At 38.4% G+C, this 18008-nt stretch overlaps 1 protein-coding gene across 2 annotated transcripts in view; it reads left to right on the plus strand.

Annotated features, from left to right (window-relative positions):
- Positions 1-4088: 4088 nt before the first annotated feature.
- Positions 4089-18008, plus strand: part of WDR11 (WD repeat domain 11) — a 54683-nt gene continuing 40763 nt past the window's right edge. Inside the window, exons 1-5 of one of the 2 annotated variants that reach the window (XM_024756000.1) lie at positions 4089-4284; positions 5235-5346; positions 11596-11749; positions 12717-12890; positions 15166-15352. In XM_024756000.1, coding sequence (XP_024611768.1) covers positions 4199-4284; positions 5235-5346; positions 11596-11749; positions 12717-12890; positions 15166-15352 — 713 coding nt within the window. In that variant the 5' untranslated portion in view covers positions 4089-4198. The remainder of the gene's footprint in view (positions 4285-5234; positions 5347-11595; positions 11750-12716; positions 12891-15165; positions 15353-18008) is intronic. The other variant, XM_024755999.1, reaches the window with a different exon arrangement.

Consider the following 18008-nt stretch of genomic DNA (forward strand, 5'->3'; position numbering starts at 1 on the left):
AAAAGGAGGCTTAATCAACTCAAGTAATTTGCCCAAAGTTACAATAAATGCCTTTCTATTACTGATGCTAACCATCCATGACTCCCTAGGACCAGAAGAAGGAAATCCAGTATGAGGATCAAAGAAAAGGCTTAGCTCACATGGAAAGTCCTTAGCTCACTGCCTGACACATGGTTCATTCCCAGCAAATGATACCTGGTATTAGTAACAGAACTGAATTAAAAGAACCTTTAAAGGATCACATACAGTACGTGGATTCCATGGACTTGTGCACATAGAAGCACAGGGTGTTAGAAGACATTTGGACAAGCGTGAAGGTCAGGAACGGTGCAGGACTACCAACAGTGTGACTGAAGTTGTTCATTATGCACCATCTTAAGTGAGATAGGACAAAAACACAATTAAAAGCTACATAAATAGTAAAATATGCAAATAAAACAGAAAATTTTTTAATTCCTAAATTTTCTCTTTGACTAACTTCATTATTCCTAGGCGTGTACCCTGTCCTTATATACCATGTTTCAGCATCAGAATTATGTTCCTGTCCCTTTCCACAATCAGGCCACAACCAGGCCAGTACTATCTTTCTTAGTTTTGGAAATAAGACCATGGCTTCAGTCCTTGACCTTATTGGGTATATGTGCTCAGCCAAGCGGCTCAACATTCATGTTGCTACCTATAGAATGGGAGAATTTTTTGGTAAATCTGAGAAGGGATTTGTGTCTAAAGTAGGTAAGGAAATTTTATAACTCAATAGTGAAGAGACAAATAACCCAATTGAAAAATGAGCCAAAAATCGGAATAACATTTATCCAAAGAAGATATACAAATGGCCAATAAACACATGGGAAGATGCTCAACATCATTAGCCATCAGGGAAATGCAAACCAAAACCACAGTGAGAACCACTTCACACTCACTAGGATGGCTACAAAAAGACAGGGAATAAAAAGTGTTGGGGAGAATGTGGAGAAATGCCATCCTCATACACTGCTGATGGGACTGTAAAATGGTGGAGCAGCCTCTTTGGAAAACAATCTTGTAGTGCCTTAAAAAGTTAAACATTAGAATTACCGTATGAGCCGGCAGTTCCAGTCCTAGGTATATACCCAAGAGAAGTGAAAACATATGTTCACATAAAAACCTGCACAGGAATGTTCATAGTAGCATTATTTGTAATAGCTGGAAGATAAAAACAACACAAATGTGCATTAACAGATGAATGGATAAGTAAAAGGTGCTATATCCATACAATGAAATATTATTCAGAAATAGAAATAACAAAGTACTGCTATATACTACAAAATGGAAAAATTTGAAAACATTACACTAAAGGAAGAAGACAAGTACAAAGAACCAAATGTTGTATGATTCCATTTCTGTGAAATGTCCAGAATAGGCAAATCTATGGAGATAGTAGTTTGGTGGTTGCCTAGGGATGAGGACGGGGTCATGAGGTCAGGGGGAAATGATGACTGACTGTTAACGGGTATAGGATTTCTTTTCGAAGTGACGAAATAGTCTAAAATTGATTGTGGTGACAGTTGCAAAGTTCTGTGAATATACTAAAAGCAACCAAATTGTGCGATTAAGTAGGTGAATTATATGAATTATATCTCAATAAAAGTATGATTTTTAAAAAATCCTATGCTTCCCAGGCAGCTGGCATTCATTGCGACTGGACTGTGGTGTGGATTGTGCCATGGAGGGCAATGTGGTGTTGTCAGTAGTTAAAAGTATCAGTTCTGGAACCAGATTCACCTGGGTTCCAACACTGCTCTGTCTTTTATTGACTGCATAACTTCAGGCAACTCCGTGAGCCTTACTTTTGTCATCCATAGGATACTTGTTATAATACAGCCTTATGACTTTGAGTAGATTCCGTGGGATGATGCAGATGGGGTGAAGGGCTTGGCATGGTACCTGGCATTTTATGAGTGCTCCATAGTAAGCAGCTGACTTCATCTTCTTCATCCTCAACATCTCCATCCATGGTCAAACCAATTTACCAGCGCTCTCTCTGATGTGACCTTAGAAATTTCACTTACAAAGTAAGTGATTTATTCAGTAATATATTATTTCTGTCTTCATCCCTTTCCTCTGCTTTGTCCCACCCAAGCAGAGTAGTAATTGGAAATATCACCATTATATTCTTATCTCCACCAACTTTAAAAGAGGAAAAACAGTTGTCCTAGTTTAGGGAAGCAAATGAGACGGCTGTGGAAGGATGCTCTGAGCCCACTTTACCCGGCCTTGGAGTTGACGTCATTGGACGTGGAGTGAAATGGTAGTTTTTCAGGCATAGAAGAAGAGCTTAGGTTCCTTCCCATGGAAAGAGCAATTGTCCAATGTGTTCACTCTGTCTTCCAAACTGGCCAAGACAGATGCTCCAGAGAAAGCCATAAAAACCCAGGAAACATACTTAATTCACACTCTTGTACCATGGGAGACATATTACTGTTCCAACCCCAGCTGTTCATCCATCCTTTCCCTGAATATTCAACATTCATGTCCTCAAGGCAGCTTACAGATTCAAACTAATTAATTCCTCTTACTATAAGAGGGTTCCCTGCCCCCTTCTCCATCTGTGAGCTTCTGCACTGACTTCTTACTGCCACCTCATGCCTGGTTGACCTTATGCTCAAGGCCATTTAAAACTCTTGCACCATCAGTCATTTATTGAGGACCAGGAAGAGTGTTGGGCGTTGGGGTGAAAGGAATATTGAGATTTGGTTCCTTTCTGAGAGGAGTTCTAAGTCTACTAGCGTGTATTTATTCTGCTATAACACAGCTGCCTAAAAATGTGTTAGTCTCCCTTGCTAGACAAACATATCTGCAGATAACAATAATGTAGGTTATACATATTGAAATAGCACAGAAGAACAGCACAGAAGAGTGGTTTCTCAGAGGTCACTACACATTTCCATTTACATCTCATTGGCCAGAATTCAGCCTTATGACTTGATCTAGTTGTAAGGGAAGCTGGGGTGTGTATTAATTTAATGGAGTGATAATGTGCCTGGAAACAAATTGCGGTTACGTTCCTAAGAAAGAAGAGGGGAATAAATTCTGGGAGACAATTAGCAATCTCTGTCACAGGAGGCACCAATGATTTTTAATAAGGCAGTGGTATATTTAGATCTGTGGTTATGGGTATCTCTGCTAGCCCCAAAGTATCATCAGTAGGGAAGGACGTGGGGCAGGGAAGGCAGGACAGCAAGGGAAGGGAAGCAGCAATTGCCGGAGAATAACTAAAAGCCAAAATGTATTCATTAACTTTAACAACTAAGAGGACGTTGTCGGTAATCGTTGAGAAAGCCATTTTATAAGAGTGATAAGGTGGACACAACGACCCATGATGACAAAATTACCATTATTTTTGTTCCTTTTGTTGATTAAGGAACTAGCAGTGTATTTGGGGAGAGACAGAAGACTGCAAAAATTGTAAAGAAATCATTGTGTCGAGTGTTAAAGGATAAAAAAAAGTGTGGAGTACAGAAGAGGGAGTCGTTGAGTCTGACTTGAAGGAGAGCAGCAGAGGAGAAACTGGCAAACGAAAGCTACCCCAACAAACAGACACAGGCAAAGGGCACTTGGCCTCAGGAGAAACGCTATTTTGTTGTTGCTTTGTAAGTATTTCCAAGGCCAGATATGGAGTATTCTCCGTATTTGCAAATTTTTTCTGTTCCGGCCAGTCTTCTCATTCACTCTCTCCATTCATCCAATTAACTTCACACATGCATTTATTCTATCAACTCCATGAGGGCGGAGACTTTGTCTTCTTCATCAGCACATCTTCCATGCCTACAACAGTGCCTGTCATTGGTAGTTGCCCTAAGTGAACTAATCCAAGGCAGCAAGGCAAATTGGGGCTTTTAGCTCCTGCTTTTCACCATTTCCACCAGGGCACATAGGTCTACGCAGTCCCAGTCAGAACAAACCGGACGTAACCAGAGTCAGCACCTCTTTCTTCCGGGAACCACCGGCTCCTACGCAGAGCTGCGGAACCGCTACAGCGGCGGCATCCTGAAGTAGCCGGAACATAGGCGTGGCGGAACCTGAAGGAAGCCGTATCTGGGGGCGGTGGAACCAAACTGCGGCGCCCACGAAGCCACCCGGACTCTGTTTGGAACGGAAGCGTAGTGGCCGTCGCTTCCTGGTTGCGGGTCGGCGCCGAGGGCCGGCCTTAGCCGCAGCGATGTTACCCTACACGGTGAATTTTAAGGTGTCGGCGCGCACCCTCACCGGGGCCCTCAGTGCCCACAACAAGGCGGCGGTGGACTGGTGAGGGCGCGGGGCTCCGAGGTCGCCAGGCTCGGCCAGGAGTTTGTGAGGGGAAGGGGACAAAACAAGATGGTTCAGAAAAGACTGGGTGCCTCCCTCACACTTGGAGTTTTTCATTTAAATGCTGGATTTTTGTTGTTACGATAAAAGCTGTAAATGCCCCACGTGGGAACTTTCCCTGTGCGGATATATTTGCCTTCGTTCTACCATCTCTGTTTCTGCTTGCTCTTTTCCCCACACCTTCCTCACCCTCCCAGTCCCGTCTCTTAACCTGTCTCCAGTCTCCAGCCTTCTCTCCCCAATGTCAATTCCCCTGACCACGTTCTCGTCCCCATTCTGTCTTCTTTCTCTTTCATCCCTGTTTCTTACCTTTATTCATTCAACAGTGTGCCGGACCCTGTGCCAGGCTCCGGTGCTCTCGCCGGCACTTCACTTCACCTTTATCGGTTTCCTGTGAAATGACACTGCAAATTGACAACTAGACAAATATAACGCTGACTGCGGTAGCTGTGGCTACTGGGAACGTTGGCAAGAGTACCGAAACCTCCTGTTCACTGTTTGTCTTTTTTTTATCTGGTGGGAAGGACCGGGGCTAATCACAGATACCGGGGAGCATGATCCCATGCACTTTGTGGATGCTCAGTATTAAAAGTTGAATAAGACAAGGTATATGCCCTCAAAGACAAATAGACGACAGGAGTTGCTTTATACGTCTTCACGGCTCTACGTGCATGTCTCTCAGAACCTTCTTTTTTTATCTGAAAGAAAAACTAAAGCTTTTTAAAAATTTTATTTAAATGGTATAATGTCAAATACTAGCCTTTGGGCTTAAATAATTTTATTAACGGTGGTGCATGTTAGTTAGATTTCTCACTTATTTAGGCTGCCTCTTGGCAAGAGAGAAGTTGCTTTGCTTTGCTTTTTACTTAAATTTTAACACTTTTTGTTAGGGGCTGGCAAGGTTTAATTGCTTATGGATGTCATTCGTTGGTGGTAGTGATTGATTCCAATACTGCTCAAACGCTTCAAGTTTTAGAAAAACATAAAGCTGATGTTGTTAAGGTAAGTCAGATCCCACTTTGACCCTATAACATGTTGTCGATTCTAAAGTTTTAAATATCGCTAGAATCTCAGTAAGTCATATGTACACATGTTGAATAGGTTTTAAGTATGATAATCTATTTGGGGTAGCCTAGTATTTCCATATATAATGTCACATCAGGATGAGCTAGTATGGCTCAGATGAGCTAGAATGAGCTAAAATGCTAGTTCTTAGGTCATTTCAAAGCTGGTGGAAAACACTAATTCTACCATGTACTGGACCACTCATTCACTCATTAATTTTGAGCACCTAACATGTGCTAAGGATATAGAGATGAAAGCCCTCAAGCAATTCATTGTCTAGCGAGGAAGAATGAAAAGAAAACATACAAATACAGTGTGGTAAGTGAGACCTGCCTAATATGCTGTGGAAAGACAAAGGAGCTACAGGTCACCTCGTTTTAGGGATCAGAGGAGGGTCTCAGAAGTCTTTTCATTTTAGGGACTGTAAACAGTAGTTGGCCAAGTGAAAATTGGGAGAGGTGCACTGCAGGAAAAAGGGAGGATATACACAAAGGGAAGTAATATGTGTAAGGATGGCTCAAAGATGGGATACACATATAGGAGTGATGAAAGAAGGTAGCTGGAGAAACTCACCTGCCCCAAAAGGTTTGTAAGATTATGAAGGAATCTGGATTTTTAAGTAGGAGATTGATATGATTGTATTTGCATTTTAGAAAAACTCATTCTGGCAGCAGTGGAGGATCTGTTGGAAAAAGGGAAGACAAGGCAGTGGGATCATTTAGGAGAATTGCAGTAATTTGGGCAGGAAATTCTTAGGGCCTAAAATAAAGCAGAGGCGTGAGGGAGTTCCATTTAGGAGCTGAGAGGTAAACTTGATAGCCTTTATAGTAAACAATCTTAAGGGAGAGTCAGAATAGAAAGACTCCAAGGTTTCTGTTTGAGTAGTTGAATGGCAGTGTTGCTTTGATGAGGTGAATGTATGAGAAGTCGGTGAGTTTAAGTGTTTAACGTGCAAAGTCTGAGACACCTGGGGCAATTGAATTATACTGATCTGAAATTTTAGGGGAGTTGTTACAATTGGAGATAGAGATTTGGGGTCTTTTTCATTGTTAACAGGTTTACTGAGATATTCATACCATTTAAATTCACCCATTTAAAGCATACAATTCCCTGGCTTTCAGTGTATCCACAGAGTTGTGTAGCTGTCACCACAGTCAGTTTCATAACCCCCAAAAGAAACCCTGTACCCGTTAGCAGTTGCTACCCATGCCTTTTCCCCGTCCCCTTCATCCCTAGGCAGCCACTAATCTACTTTCTGTCCTGTAGATTTGTCTGTTCTAGACATTTCAAATAAATGAGACGATACAATATGTGCCTAGCTTCTCTCACCTAGAATAATGTTTTCAAGGTTCATCCATGCCGTAGCATATGTCAGTACTCTGTTCCTTTTTATTGCTGAATAATATTCCACTGTATGATATACGACATTTATTTATCGGTGGACATTTGGGCATTTCCCACTTTTTAGGTGTTAGGAATAGTACTGCTGTGAACATCTGTGCACGGTCTGTGTGAACCTGTGTTTTCATTGCTCTTGGGTATATGCCTAGGATTAGAATTGCTGACTCATGGCAACTCTACGTTTAACTTTTTGAGGAACTGCCAGACCATTTTCCAAAGAGGCTGTGCTATTTTACATTCCTATAGCAGCGTATGAGCGCTCCAATTTCTCCTCATCCTGAACAACACTTGTTATTATATGTCCTTTTGATTATAGCCATCCTAGCAGATATGAAGTGGTTCTCATTGTGGTTTTGGTTTGCATTTCCCTGATGGCTAATGATGTTTAGCATCTTTCCATGTGTTTTTTGGCCATTTGTATATCTTCTTTGAGAAGTGTCTGTTCATTCCTTTGCCCATTTTAAAATTGTATTTTTAAAAATTTTGGAGTTGTAAGAGTTCTTTATGTATTCTAGATACAAGTCCCTTACCAGATATATGGTTGGCAAATATTTTCCCTCATTCTGCGAGTTATCTTTCACTTTTTTGATAGTGCCCTATGAAGCACAAAAGTTTTAAATTTTGATGTAGGGATAATGTTTTTCTTTTGTTGCTGTATCCAAGAACCATTGCTCTTCCCAATGTCAATAAGATTTACACCTTTGTTTTCATCTAAGAATGTATGGTTTTAGCTCTTATATTTAAATTTCAGATCCATTTTGACTTAATTTTTGTATGTAATGTGAAGTAGAGAAAAATACAGGTGATTTTTTTTTGCGGTACGCGGGCCTTTCACTGTTGTGGCCTCTCCCGTTGTGGAGCACAGGCTCCAGACGCGCAGGCTCAGCGGCCATGGCTCACGGGCCCAGCCGCTCCGCGGCACGTGGGATCTTCCTGGACCGGGGCACAAACCCGTGTCCCCTGCATCGGCAGGCAGATTGACTCTCAACCACTGTGCCACCAGGGAAACCCCAGGTGATTTTTTTTTTATAATACTAACATGTATCTTGTGATCTTGCTAAACTTGTTAGATCTAGTAATTTGGGTGATTTTTTTGTTTGTTTTACATAGACAATCATGTTATCTTCAGATAATGACAGTTTAGGTTTTTCACTGATAATCTGGTGTCTTTTATTTCTTTTCCTTTGTGCTATTGTGTTGACTAGGACCTCTACTACAGTGAATAGAAGTGGAGGGAGGATACTCTTGTCTTATTCCTGAGCCTAGGAGGAAAGCATTCATTCAATTCTGATGTTAGGTATAGGGGTTTTTTTTGTTTTGTTTTTTGGGTTTTTTTTTTTTTTTTTGAGAAAAAATATATTCTCTCCCCCCACACACACCATTTCTGTCTTTTTGGCATTTCTGGAGTTTTCATTTCTTAGTGTAGATCTGTGTTTCAGTCTGGCATCATATTCCTTTTGCCTGAAGAATTTCCTTTAAGTCCTTGAGGCACGTATCTGATATTGGTTGATCCTTTCAGCTTTTATTTGGCTGAGAAACTATTTCACCAGTTTTTTTTTTCTTTTTTTTCTTGTAGTGCTTTAAAGATATCACTCCACTATCTCCCAGCTTGGGTAATTTTTAATGAGAAATTTTTGTCTTTGTTTCCCTGTATGCATTTTATCTTTTCTCATCTCATCTCCTTATGTTGATTTTCAGCAGTTTGCTTATGCTGTGTTTAGGTGATTTTTTTTAACATTTTTATTGGAGTATAATTGCTTTACAATGGTGTGTTAGTTTCTGCTTTATAACAAAGTGAATCAGTTATGCATATACATATATCCCCATATCTCTTCCCTCTTGCGTCTCCCTCCCTCCCACCCTCCCTATCCCACCCCTCTAGGTGGTCACAAAGCACCGAGCTGATCCTCCTGTGCTATGTGCCTGCTTCCCGCTAGCTATCTATTTTACATTTGGTAGTGTATATATGTCCATATATACACTACCACTCTCTCACTTTGTCCCAGCTTACCCTTCCCCCTCCTTGTGTCCTCAAGTCCATTCTCTAGTAGGTCTGATTTTTTTTTTAATATGTACACTGCTTGACGTTTACAAAGATGGAATTCAAGTACTACACACTCACACACAGACACACACAACAATAATTCTTATCCGTGGTAGTTTTATTCTGTAAAGTTGTTGCAAACACTGAGTTAACATATACTGAAACATTGATGGCTCCTCAGGGAAATACACGGTGTGGTTCCGAGTGAGCCTTTAGTCACAATATTTTCATCAACTGATTGATACATAACCTTGTTTTTTATGTGTTTCTGTTAAAAGACATTTATTATATATTGTTGATTTATGATCATTGAGCTCATGACCGATAGCACTATAATTCATGCCTGGACAAAGGTTATTTCACGTGTCTTTTTTCTGTAAGGCACGTCACAACTTCTTGTGCTTAGGAGCACTAGAGAGCACTTCACCGCTGCGCTTGAGGACCATTTTAAACAGTGAAATCGTCAACAAGAAGCACAAAAATGCAAAAAACATGGTACTTAATAGACCTCAGAAAAGACATTTGTTTACATTATGAGAACTGGAACAAGAGTGCCTCATTCAACCACAGCTGGGATGCGGTTGCATGTTGAGTGACTCAGATTTTTCACTACCCTGCACATGTCCATGAATGACTGCAAAAGCACTGCGAATACTGATTTCGCAAATAAAATCACAAATACATTTTAGCGGGTAAGCAAATTCACAAATACAGAATCTGCAAATAATGAAGAGGGAGAGTATACATACATTCATACATGTGAATATATGTATATACACATTCAAACATATATGCATATATATATGGCTACGCACACATTTTATTAAAAAAATTCTTGCCCGAGGAAAAGATGTGTTGGAGTAGAAACCTAAGGCTTGTTTAACACTGGAGTTCAGAAAACTTTTTGTTTCCATCTTTTTCACGAAGGCTGTTGGAATTGGTTAGCATGCTTCCCTAACCTAGCATTTTCTATGAGTGCTTACTTACAAATACACACATCTGTGTGTCTGTGTACATATGTCTACATAGGTATATATTTGAAGAGTCTGTGGTGTTAAGATCATTTACTGAACACATACTCGAACGTCAGCTGCAGGCACTGTGTTAAGGCTGGGGGATAGAAATGTGAGCGAGGCCTTGGTGATCCTGCCCTACGGAGTGAGATTGGTGATAGGGTTGGTGATAGGTCAAAAGAAAGTAAACAGAATAATTACAAAGTGTTGTGTGGGAAATGTTCTGAAGTAAGCAAGTAGGATGCTGAGCTAGAGGGGAGGGGAGCTTGTGTCCAGGGAAGGCCTTGGCTCAGAGTTAGGACTCTGTGTTTTATTCCTTACTCTGCCAGTATTCGATGCTCAGTTAATTTCTTAATTTTGTGCCGGGATTCTTGTGTTTTTTATTTTTTTAAAAAACTGTTCTTAATGATATTACCAAAACTATGATGCACAAACTTGTTTTTTAGAGAAAAAACTGTTAACGTTATTTTCCAATTTTATGAGAGGGATAGCCAGAGTTTTTGTTTGCTTTTGTTTTTTCCTGTGCAAGGTTTTTGTAGCTGTAAGTTGTCTCCTTTTAATTAGAAGAATAGAATGCAGGAAAAGATTCTGCTTAGCAATTTAGGATTTTACATGTTATGTCAGAATTAGGTTTTATGGTTATTACTATGATCAAATGATATACCAATGATCATACCATTTTAAGATATGGTATTCTGGAGTTTTTTACCTGAATTCCCCATATTATTAAGGTTGTGCATCATTTTTCATGTTTTAAAGGCAGGAACATTGTGATGTTTTCAAAAATCTTTTAATTGCAACTTTTAAAAAAATATCATAAATAATAAAAAAGTCTGACTTTCAAGATGGAAGCTAGTTTCCTTTCTTAAAAATTTTTATTGGAGTATAGTTGATTTACAATGTTGTGTTTCTGCTATACAGCAAAATGAATCAGTTATACATACACACATATCCACTTTTTTTTTTTAGATTCTTTTCCCATATAGCCCATTACAGAGTATTAAGTAGAGTTCCCTGTGCTGTACAGCGGGTTCTTATTAGTTATCTATTTTATATATAGTAGTGTGTAAATGTCAATCCCAGTCTCTCAGTTTATCCCTCCCCCTGCCCTTATCCCTTGGTAATCATAAGTTTGTTTACTATATTCGTGACTCTACTTCTGTTTTGTAAATAAGTTCATTTGTACCCTTTTTTAAAGATTCCGCATATAAGCAATATCATATGATATTTGTCTTTCTGTACCTGACTTACTTCACTCAGTATGACAATGTCTGGGTCCATTCATGTTGCTATAAATGGCATTATTTTGTTCTTTTTTATGGATGAGTAATATTCCATTGTAAGTATGTACCACATTTTTATCCATTCCTCCATTGAGGGACATTTAGTTTGCCTTCATGTCCTACCTATTGTAAATAGTGCTGCAATGAACATTGGGGTGCATGTATCTTTTTGAATTATGGTTTTCTCTGGGTATATGCCCAGGAGTGGGATTGCTGGGTCATATGGTAGTTCTATTTTTAGTTTTTTAAGAAACCTCCATACTGTTCTCCATAGTGGCTGTACCAATTTATATTCCCACCAACAGTGTAGGAGGGTCCCCTAGTTTCCTATTTTTATAATATAAGTGTAGAATGCAGTTTGGGTTCCAGTTGGCGTTTTATGAAAATTATGTATAGTTTCATCCAGTGCAAGTATTTACTTGATTTGATTTCTTCTCGATACTAGGTTAAATGGGCCAGGGAAAATTATCACCATAACATTGGCTCGCCATATTCCTTGCGCTTAGCTTCTGCTGATGTCAATGGAAAGATCATCGTTTGGGATGTAGCAGCAGGAGTAGCTCAGTGTGAGATCCAAGAGCATGCCAAGCCTATTCAGGGTGAGGAAAGTCTGTACTCCACCAAGCGTCTGTATTAATACACTTACTCTTAGAGTGGTTGGTTTTTCCCTTTCGTTTAATTTCATCACTTCTCAGTTAACTCTTGATTGTGTTTAGCCTGTTCTGCTGATCCGAATCTAGCTTTCTTTTCCTTATCAATACGCTTCTGGGCTTATTTCCTCAAATCTCAGTTGATTTGTGCTTTGGTAAAATGCATTAATTTCAGTCTTGCCCTCAGTTGAGCATGATGAGAAAAATTAAGCTGCTGTAAACAGTCTTGTAAATGTAAGCTAGAATATAAGTAAGCTGGCCCGAACTGCTCTTTTGAATTAGCCCTCAGTGCTTACTTTCTCTTAATAGAGATAAATTTTTTTCTCATTTTCACATAGATCATTTGTTTGCTTGCTTATGTTACTGACCTGTAATCAATACAGTATTCCTGGGCTCTTCAGGCTTTGACTGAGTGGCTCTCTTGACTGAGTGAATCTTTTAAATGGCTATTTAAAAAATACTTATCAAGTACTTACTGTGCTATTGAACTAGATCCTTATCCTCTTTATTGTTATGGAAAAACATGAAATTCTGTAAAGTCCCATTAAGTAATTCCACAAAAACATTAGGAGAGTCTGACATTGATCATGGCTAGGACAGTCTTTGACATAAAGTTTTAAATAATGAATAGTGTAAATTGCTTTGTCTTTTCTTTGAAGTAATATTTCAGATTACTTGGAAATTTTGACCTCTAGATTCTAATGTCCAGACAGCTCATTTTTATATAAAATTAGCTTTTCCTATCAATCCTGACACATATATGCAACATCGAAGGGGGGTAGTTAAGATTTTAAGGACTATGTAAACACACACACACACATACACACACACACAACTAGATATCAAGGACACATTAGACAAGTAATTTGAAGTGGGTGATTTCTGAATTTTGCCTTTATTTTTCTGGTCTTTACAGATGTTCAGTGGTTATGGAATCAAGATGCTTCCCGAGATTTACTGCTTGCTATCCATCCGCCAAATTATATTGTGCTCTGGAATGCAGATACTGGCACCAAACTCTGGAAGAAGAGCTATGCAGATAACATTCTTTCTTTTTCTTTTGATCCTTTTGATCCCTCACATTTAACTTGTGAGTACTAGTTTCTTGTGGAAAATGAGTTGAGCTGTTTGTAACATATATGGTTAATGCTACACACACACACACCCTTCATACACCTATAATGTTAAAATGAGAAACACATCTAGTTCATATATTTTCAGCTCTTATTAGAGATACTATGATGGTTAGAAATTTAAATCAGCAAGCCAGACCTTCACTGTGTGGAATTTGTGAACAGAATTAGATTAGTCAGAGAAAGAGAGAGTAGCTGTGTTACTCTAATTCAGACTTAATTAAATTCTTTTCTAGGAACATCGAAAGAACCTGAGTCAAGGGTTTCATTTAGTCTGTGGCCAAATTCATTTCTTCCTTTTTAAAAAATTGTTTTAATTCATGCCGTATATTTTGAGTGCCATAAACAGACGCATGTCAGGAAAAGACCAAGCCCAAGGGATTTTTTTCTCGTGGACACTGTTTTTCCCAGTGTGCTTTTGATATTTTACTAAGCTACTGATCTAAAAATCAGATTCTAGACAGATATTTTTGTGACTAAATTATGTAGAAAATATTTTTTATTCAGTTAGCCAACAGATATTTCTTGAGCTATTATTATATGCCAGGAGTGTTCTGGGACCTGGAATATATCAGTGAACCAGGGCAAGAATTCCTTCCTTCATAAAGTTTGCATTCTAGTGAGGGAGAGTCAGATTGTAAACTATGAACATAATGAATTAATAAATTACAACATATTAAGAGGTTATAAGTGGTATAAAAAAGTAAAACAAGGTAAAGGGAGTGGGGGAATGGGAGTGGGCAAGTTGTTGTATTAGATAAAGTGGTCAAAATAGGCTTCATTTTGATATTCGATCAACGACTTGAAAGAGGTAAGGGGATTAACTATGGTAAAGAATGTTTTCCCTGGATTTGAATGACTCAAAATTCTAACGTGTATCCACCAACATTTATTGAGGGGTGTGTGTGTGTGTGAGTTGATGGAGGGAGAGTAGGTGTATGTGTGAGTTGATGGAGGGAGAGTAGGTGTATGTGTGAGTTGATGGAGGGAGAGTAGGTGTATGTGTGAGTTGATGGAGGGAGAGTAGGTGTATGTGTGAGTTGATGGAGGGAGAGTAGGACAGACAAGTAGAAATTAAAATGGGAAACACAGCTGTATAAATAATTGCAATACAATGTGTTTAGGCTTTGTATATATAAATGTGTGTATATGAACGTATGTGTACACTCACTCACTCGTTCACTCACTAGTTTGCTGTGAAATGCAGCACAGAGGAGGGCTGGCCTAGCTGGCAGCCTCAGGGAGTGAGGGCATCACAAAAGAAGGGATGACTGGGACCTTGAAGGGTGACTTCTGTAATCTGAAAGGAGACAAGGCTTCAGGCTAATATACTGCATCTCTGTAATTTGGTTGATGAAAGTACTATATATTTCAAAGCATCAGTTGACCTAACATGTTTAATTTGCTCATTGAATGTGCCGGGGTTGTCATGATTCTTGAATGCTGCTTTGTTCCCTGTGTTTAAAGCAGCCTTGCTGATTGCCAGGATAGATAAGACTTTTATAATCAGATATGTATTAGTATTAGTCAGCCCGTTTTGAGGGGGATTAGTTTTTCATTCATAAAAAGGCACAATTTGTATTGTTAAATGTGGTGCTGCCTCCTTGAAATTCATTTCGGTTTTCTGTACACTTAGTAAACCGCTGTTGGCACTTTACTTTTACTCTAGATGTAAAGAGAAAAAGAACACTTTTTACACATCCCGAGGTTCAATTTGATACGCAAGAAGAAAAAGGAAAATATATTTAGACTGAGTAGCTCATGATAATGATGAAAAATTAGTATCATCAAGTCAAATATTTGAACTTACCAAGTGTGGTATGCAGAGCCTCTTACATATGGGGTTTTTTATTTCTTCTGTGAATTTTATATTCTGAAAGTCTTTGGATTTTGAAGTTATGGGATATAATGAGGAAAGGTTTTTAATGAAAGTCCATGCACTGAATATATTTGGAAGAACAAACATTTGTTCTTTCTGCCAGTAACCTTCTGGTATCTTTTTAATATAAAACATTAATTTGGAATGCTGAGCTTGGAGGCCTCTGATGAATCGTAATGGACCACCAGTTTCACTTTAACTTGGAGAACATTCCCGTTATGTTATGACTGCATAACACTGCCAGTTCTATATTATTAAAATTATCATTACCTTGCTTTCAAAATTGTATTGGAATAAAACTCTATGCTATACTTGATTAAACTTTAATTAGAGTTTTGCTTCTCTCAATACAGTACTCACCAGTGAGGGCATTGTATTCATCTCAGACTTCTCTCCATCCAAGCCACCCTCAGGCCCTGGGAAAAAAGTGTACATATCCAGCCCACACTCCAGCCCAGCTCACACCAAGCTGGCTGCAGCCACAGGGGCCAAGAAGGCTCTTAATAAAGTGAAAATCTTAATCACTCAAGAGAAACCTAGGTAAGTTACAAGTGTAAAACTAACAGCAACATTCATTTATTTATTCAACATTTATCTAGTTATCTATTCATGAAAACATCATTTTTGGAGATGTACTAAGATTAATTTTCTTCTTCATGTTACCCTTTCTTGTTTGTAGTTTTGAATTTATAAGAGGAAAAATGTTTTTTTGTTTCTTCCCCTAAGAAGAGATTTAGCATTAACGTGGCTCCTTTGTTTCCAGTAATGTGGTAAACATCCCCCATTGATTTTGACACATGAAAAGTTTTGACTTCTGAAAATAAGAGATAAAGATTCTAAAATTATGGCCACTGAACACATTAAAAATTGGGGGACAAAAGCTGGATTTTCATTTTAAATACATTTTCCTGACTTAAATGCTGTGTAATCTTATTAGCCAATAAAATATAGGTGTTTTTCTCATGCATGTAAAGATGTTTCCCGTACTGGTTAAGGGCCAAGATTCTAAGGGAAGCTGTAGTTCTGTGACTCCAAGTATAATTTAATCTTGGTCAAATTTCACTCTCCCAATCTCTAAGATAGTGTTTGAAAGGATTTCTTAGGGTTGTAAGGATTAATAGGTGCAATAGCTTAAGTACTGAACATAGCGTCTGATACTCAATAAGCATTCTTTTGGTAAAGGCTAGCTATTATTGTTTATTTCAGAAATTTCAACTGAGTACAATTTTATTTTAAAGAACTAATTTTATGCATTAAAAATAGATTTCTGTCTTTTTCCTAGTGATATGGTAGTTCTTATATTTTTATTGCTTTGGTAGGTTTTTTGGCATTCTTTTTTTGCGGTACGCGGGCTTCTCACTGCTTTGGCCTCTCCCGTTGCGGAGCACAGGCTCCGGATGCGCAGGCTCAGCGGCCATAGGCTCAGGGGCCCAGCCGCTCCGCGGCATGTGAGATCTTCCCGGACTGGGGCACGAACCCGTGTCCCCTGCATCGGCAGGCGGACTCTCAACCACTGCGCCACCAGGGAAGCCCTGGCATTCATTTTTTAAAAGCTTTTATTTTTAATATGCTAAGATTATTCTATCTAGACTTTGTGGGTAATTACCTAAAAAATGTAAAATACAAATTGCTCTACAAATACATTCTGAATTTATATGTAAATATAATTTTTATATAGTAAACCATAGGTGGATTAAATTCACTGATTTATCCCTCACCCTGTGCTGAAATAATTTAAGATTACTCCTTAAATATCTTGAGAACTTTTTATTTACTTTGCATTGATTCTGTGTCCTAAATAATTATTTTTTGCCTGCATAGTTTTATAAGTTATGATTTATATACATTATATTTTCTGTCATGTGAATCATATGTTCATCTTGAGTACTGGGGAAATGCATTATTTATCCCTTCAAATAGAACTACTCTGGGTACTTTCACATACATTGTTACATATAATCTTGCTACAATCCTGGGCAGTAGGACTGTGCCCACATTATAAATGAGGAAGCTGAGTCTCACATTGTTTTAAATATGCTGCTTAAGCTCACCCAGCTAGGAAGTGCAGAGCCAGAAATTTAATGCAGTCCACATCCCTGTCTCTAGTCCTCTAATCTAACTTTATTTTAAGTTTCAAAACCTTTTAATAAAATTGTTGTGTAAGAAAAAAGGTACATAATTGTATGCCCATTCCTACTGAAATATATTAAATATAAATTTATTATAAAATAAAGTTGTGATTAAATATATACCACAATCACAACTTACTAAAATGAGTTTTGAGTCTAACAGTCTTTATAATCCTCATATCATTTCATCTCTTTTATTTACACAGAAGAAAATGCTGTGGTAAATGAATAAAGTACAAAGCTTTGTTTCAAGAAAGCTTTTAAGACAGCTGAAAAGTGAATGAAGGCGGAGTAGAGGAAGTGCCTTCCTTGCCCAAGGCGTGCAGATAGTGCAGTGACTCCTGATCCAGTTGCCTAGCCCTCACTGCCCTACGTGCTTTATGTTTTAGTCCTGAGGCTTCATTTCAGCAGTCTATCTAGTACTTCTAATTACAAAATAACAATAAAACTACTGTCTTAAGAATGCCGTATAATATTGTCACTGACCATCTCATACCACAGACTTACTACTTTACTTTACATTTTCACATATTCAGAAACATGTCTCTATCTGACCTATACAGTATCATTGTCGTAATTTGGATTTGGGCACAAAGAAGAGATCTAATTTTTAGATGCTAGCCCGTGTTGGTCATTTCAGGAAACAGTTGTACATTCTCATTGACAGTTATGATATGGCAAGTACAAAATTCAATTCTTTTTTAGCTTTTTCTGATATGAATAAAGTCTGACTCATTTTTTTAAATTGAATTATGGTTAATTTACAATGCTGTGTTAGTTTCTGGTGTACAGCAAAGTGATTCAGTTATACGTATTATATTACATGTTCTTTTTCAGATTCTTTTCCATTATAGTTTATTACAGGATATTGAATCTAGTTCCCTGTGCTACACAGTAGGACCTTGTTGTTTATCTGTTTTATATATAGTAGTTTGTGTCTGCTAATCCCAAACGCTTAATTTACCCCTCCCCTACCTCCTTCCCCCTTTGGTAACCATAATTTTGTTTTCTGCTTCTCTCAGTCTGTTTCTGTTTCATGAATAAATTTGTTTGTGAGTCTGACTCAT

Source organism: Neophocaena asiaeorientalis, unplaced genomic scaffold (genome assembly GCF_003031525.2).
Source record: "Neophocaena asiaeorientalis asiaeorientalis breed wild unplaced genomic scaffold, Neophocaena_asiaeorientalis_V1.1 scaffold85, whole genome shotgun sequence".
NCBI lineage: Eukaryota > Metazoa > Chordata > Mammalia > Artiodactyla > Phocoenidae > Neophocaena > Neophocaena asiaeorientalis.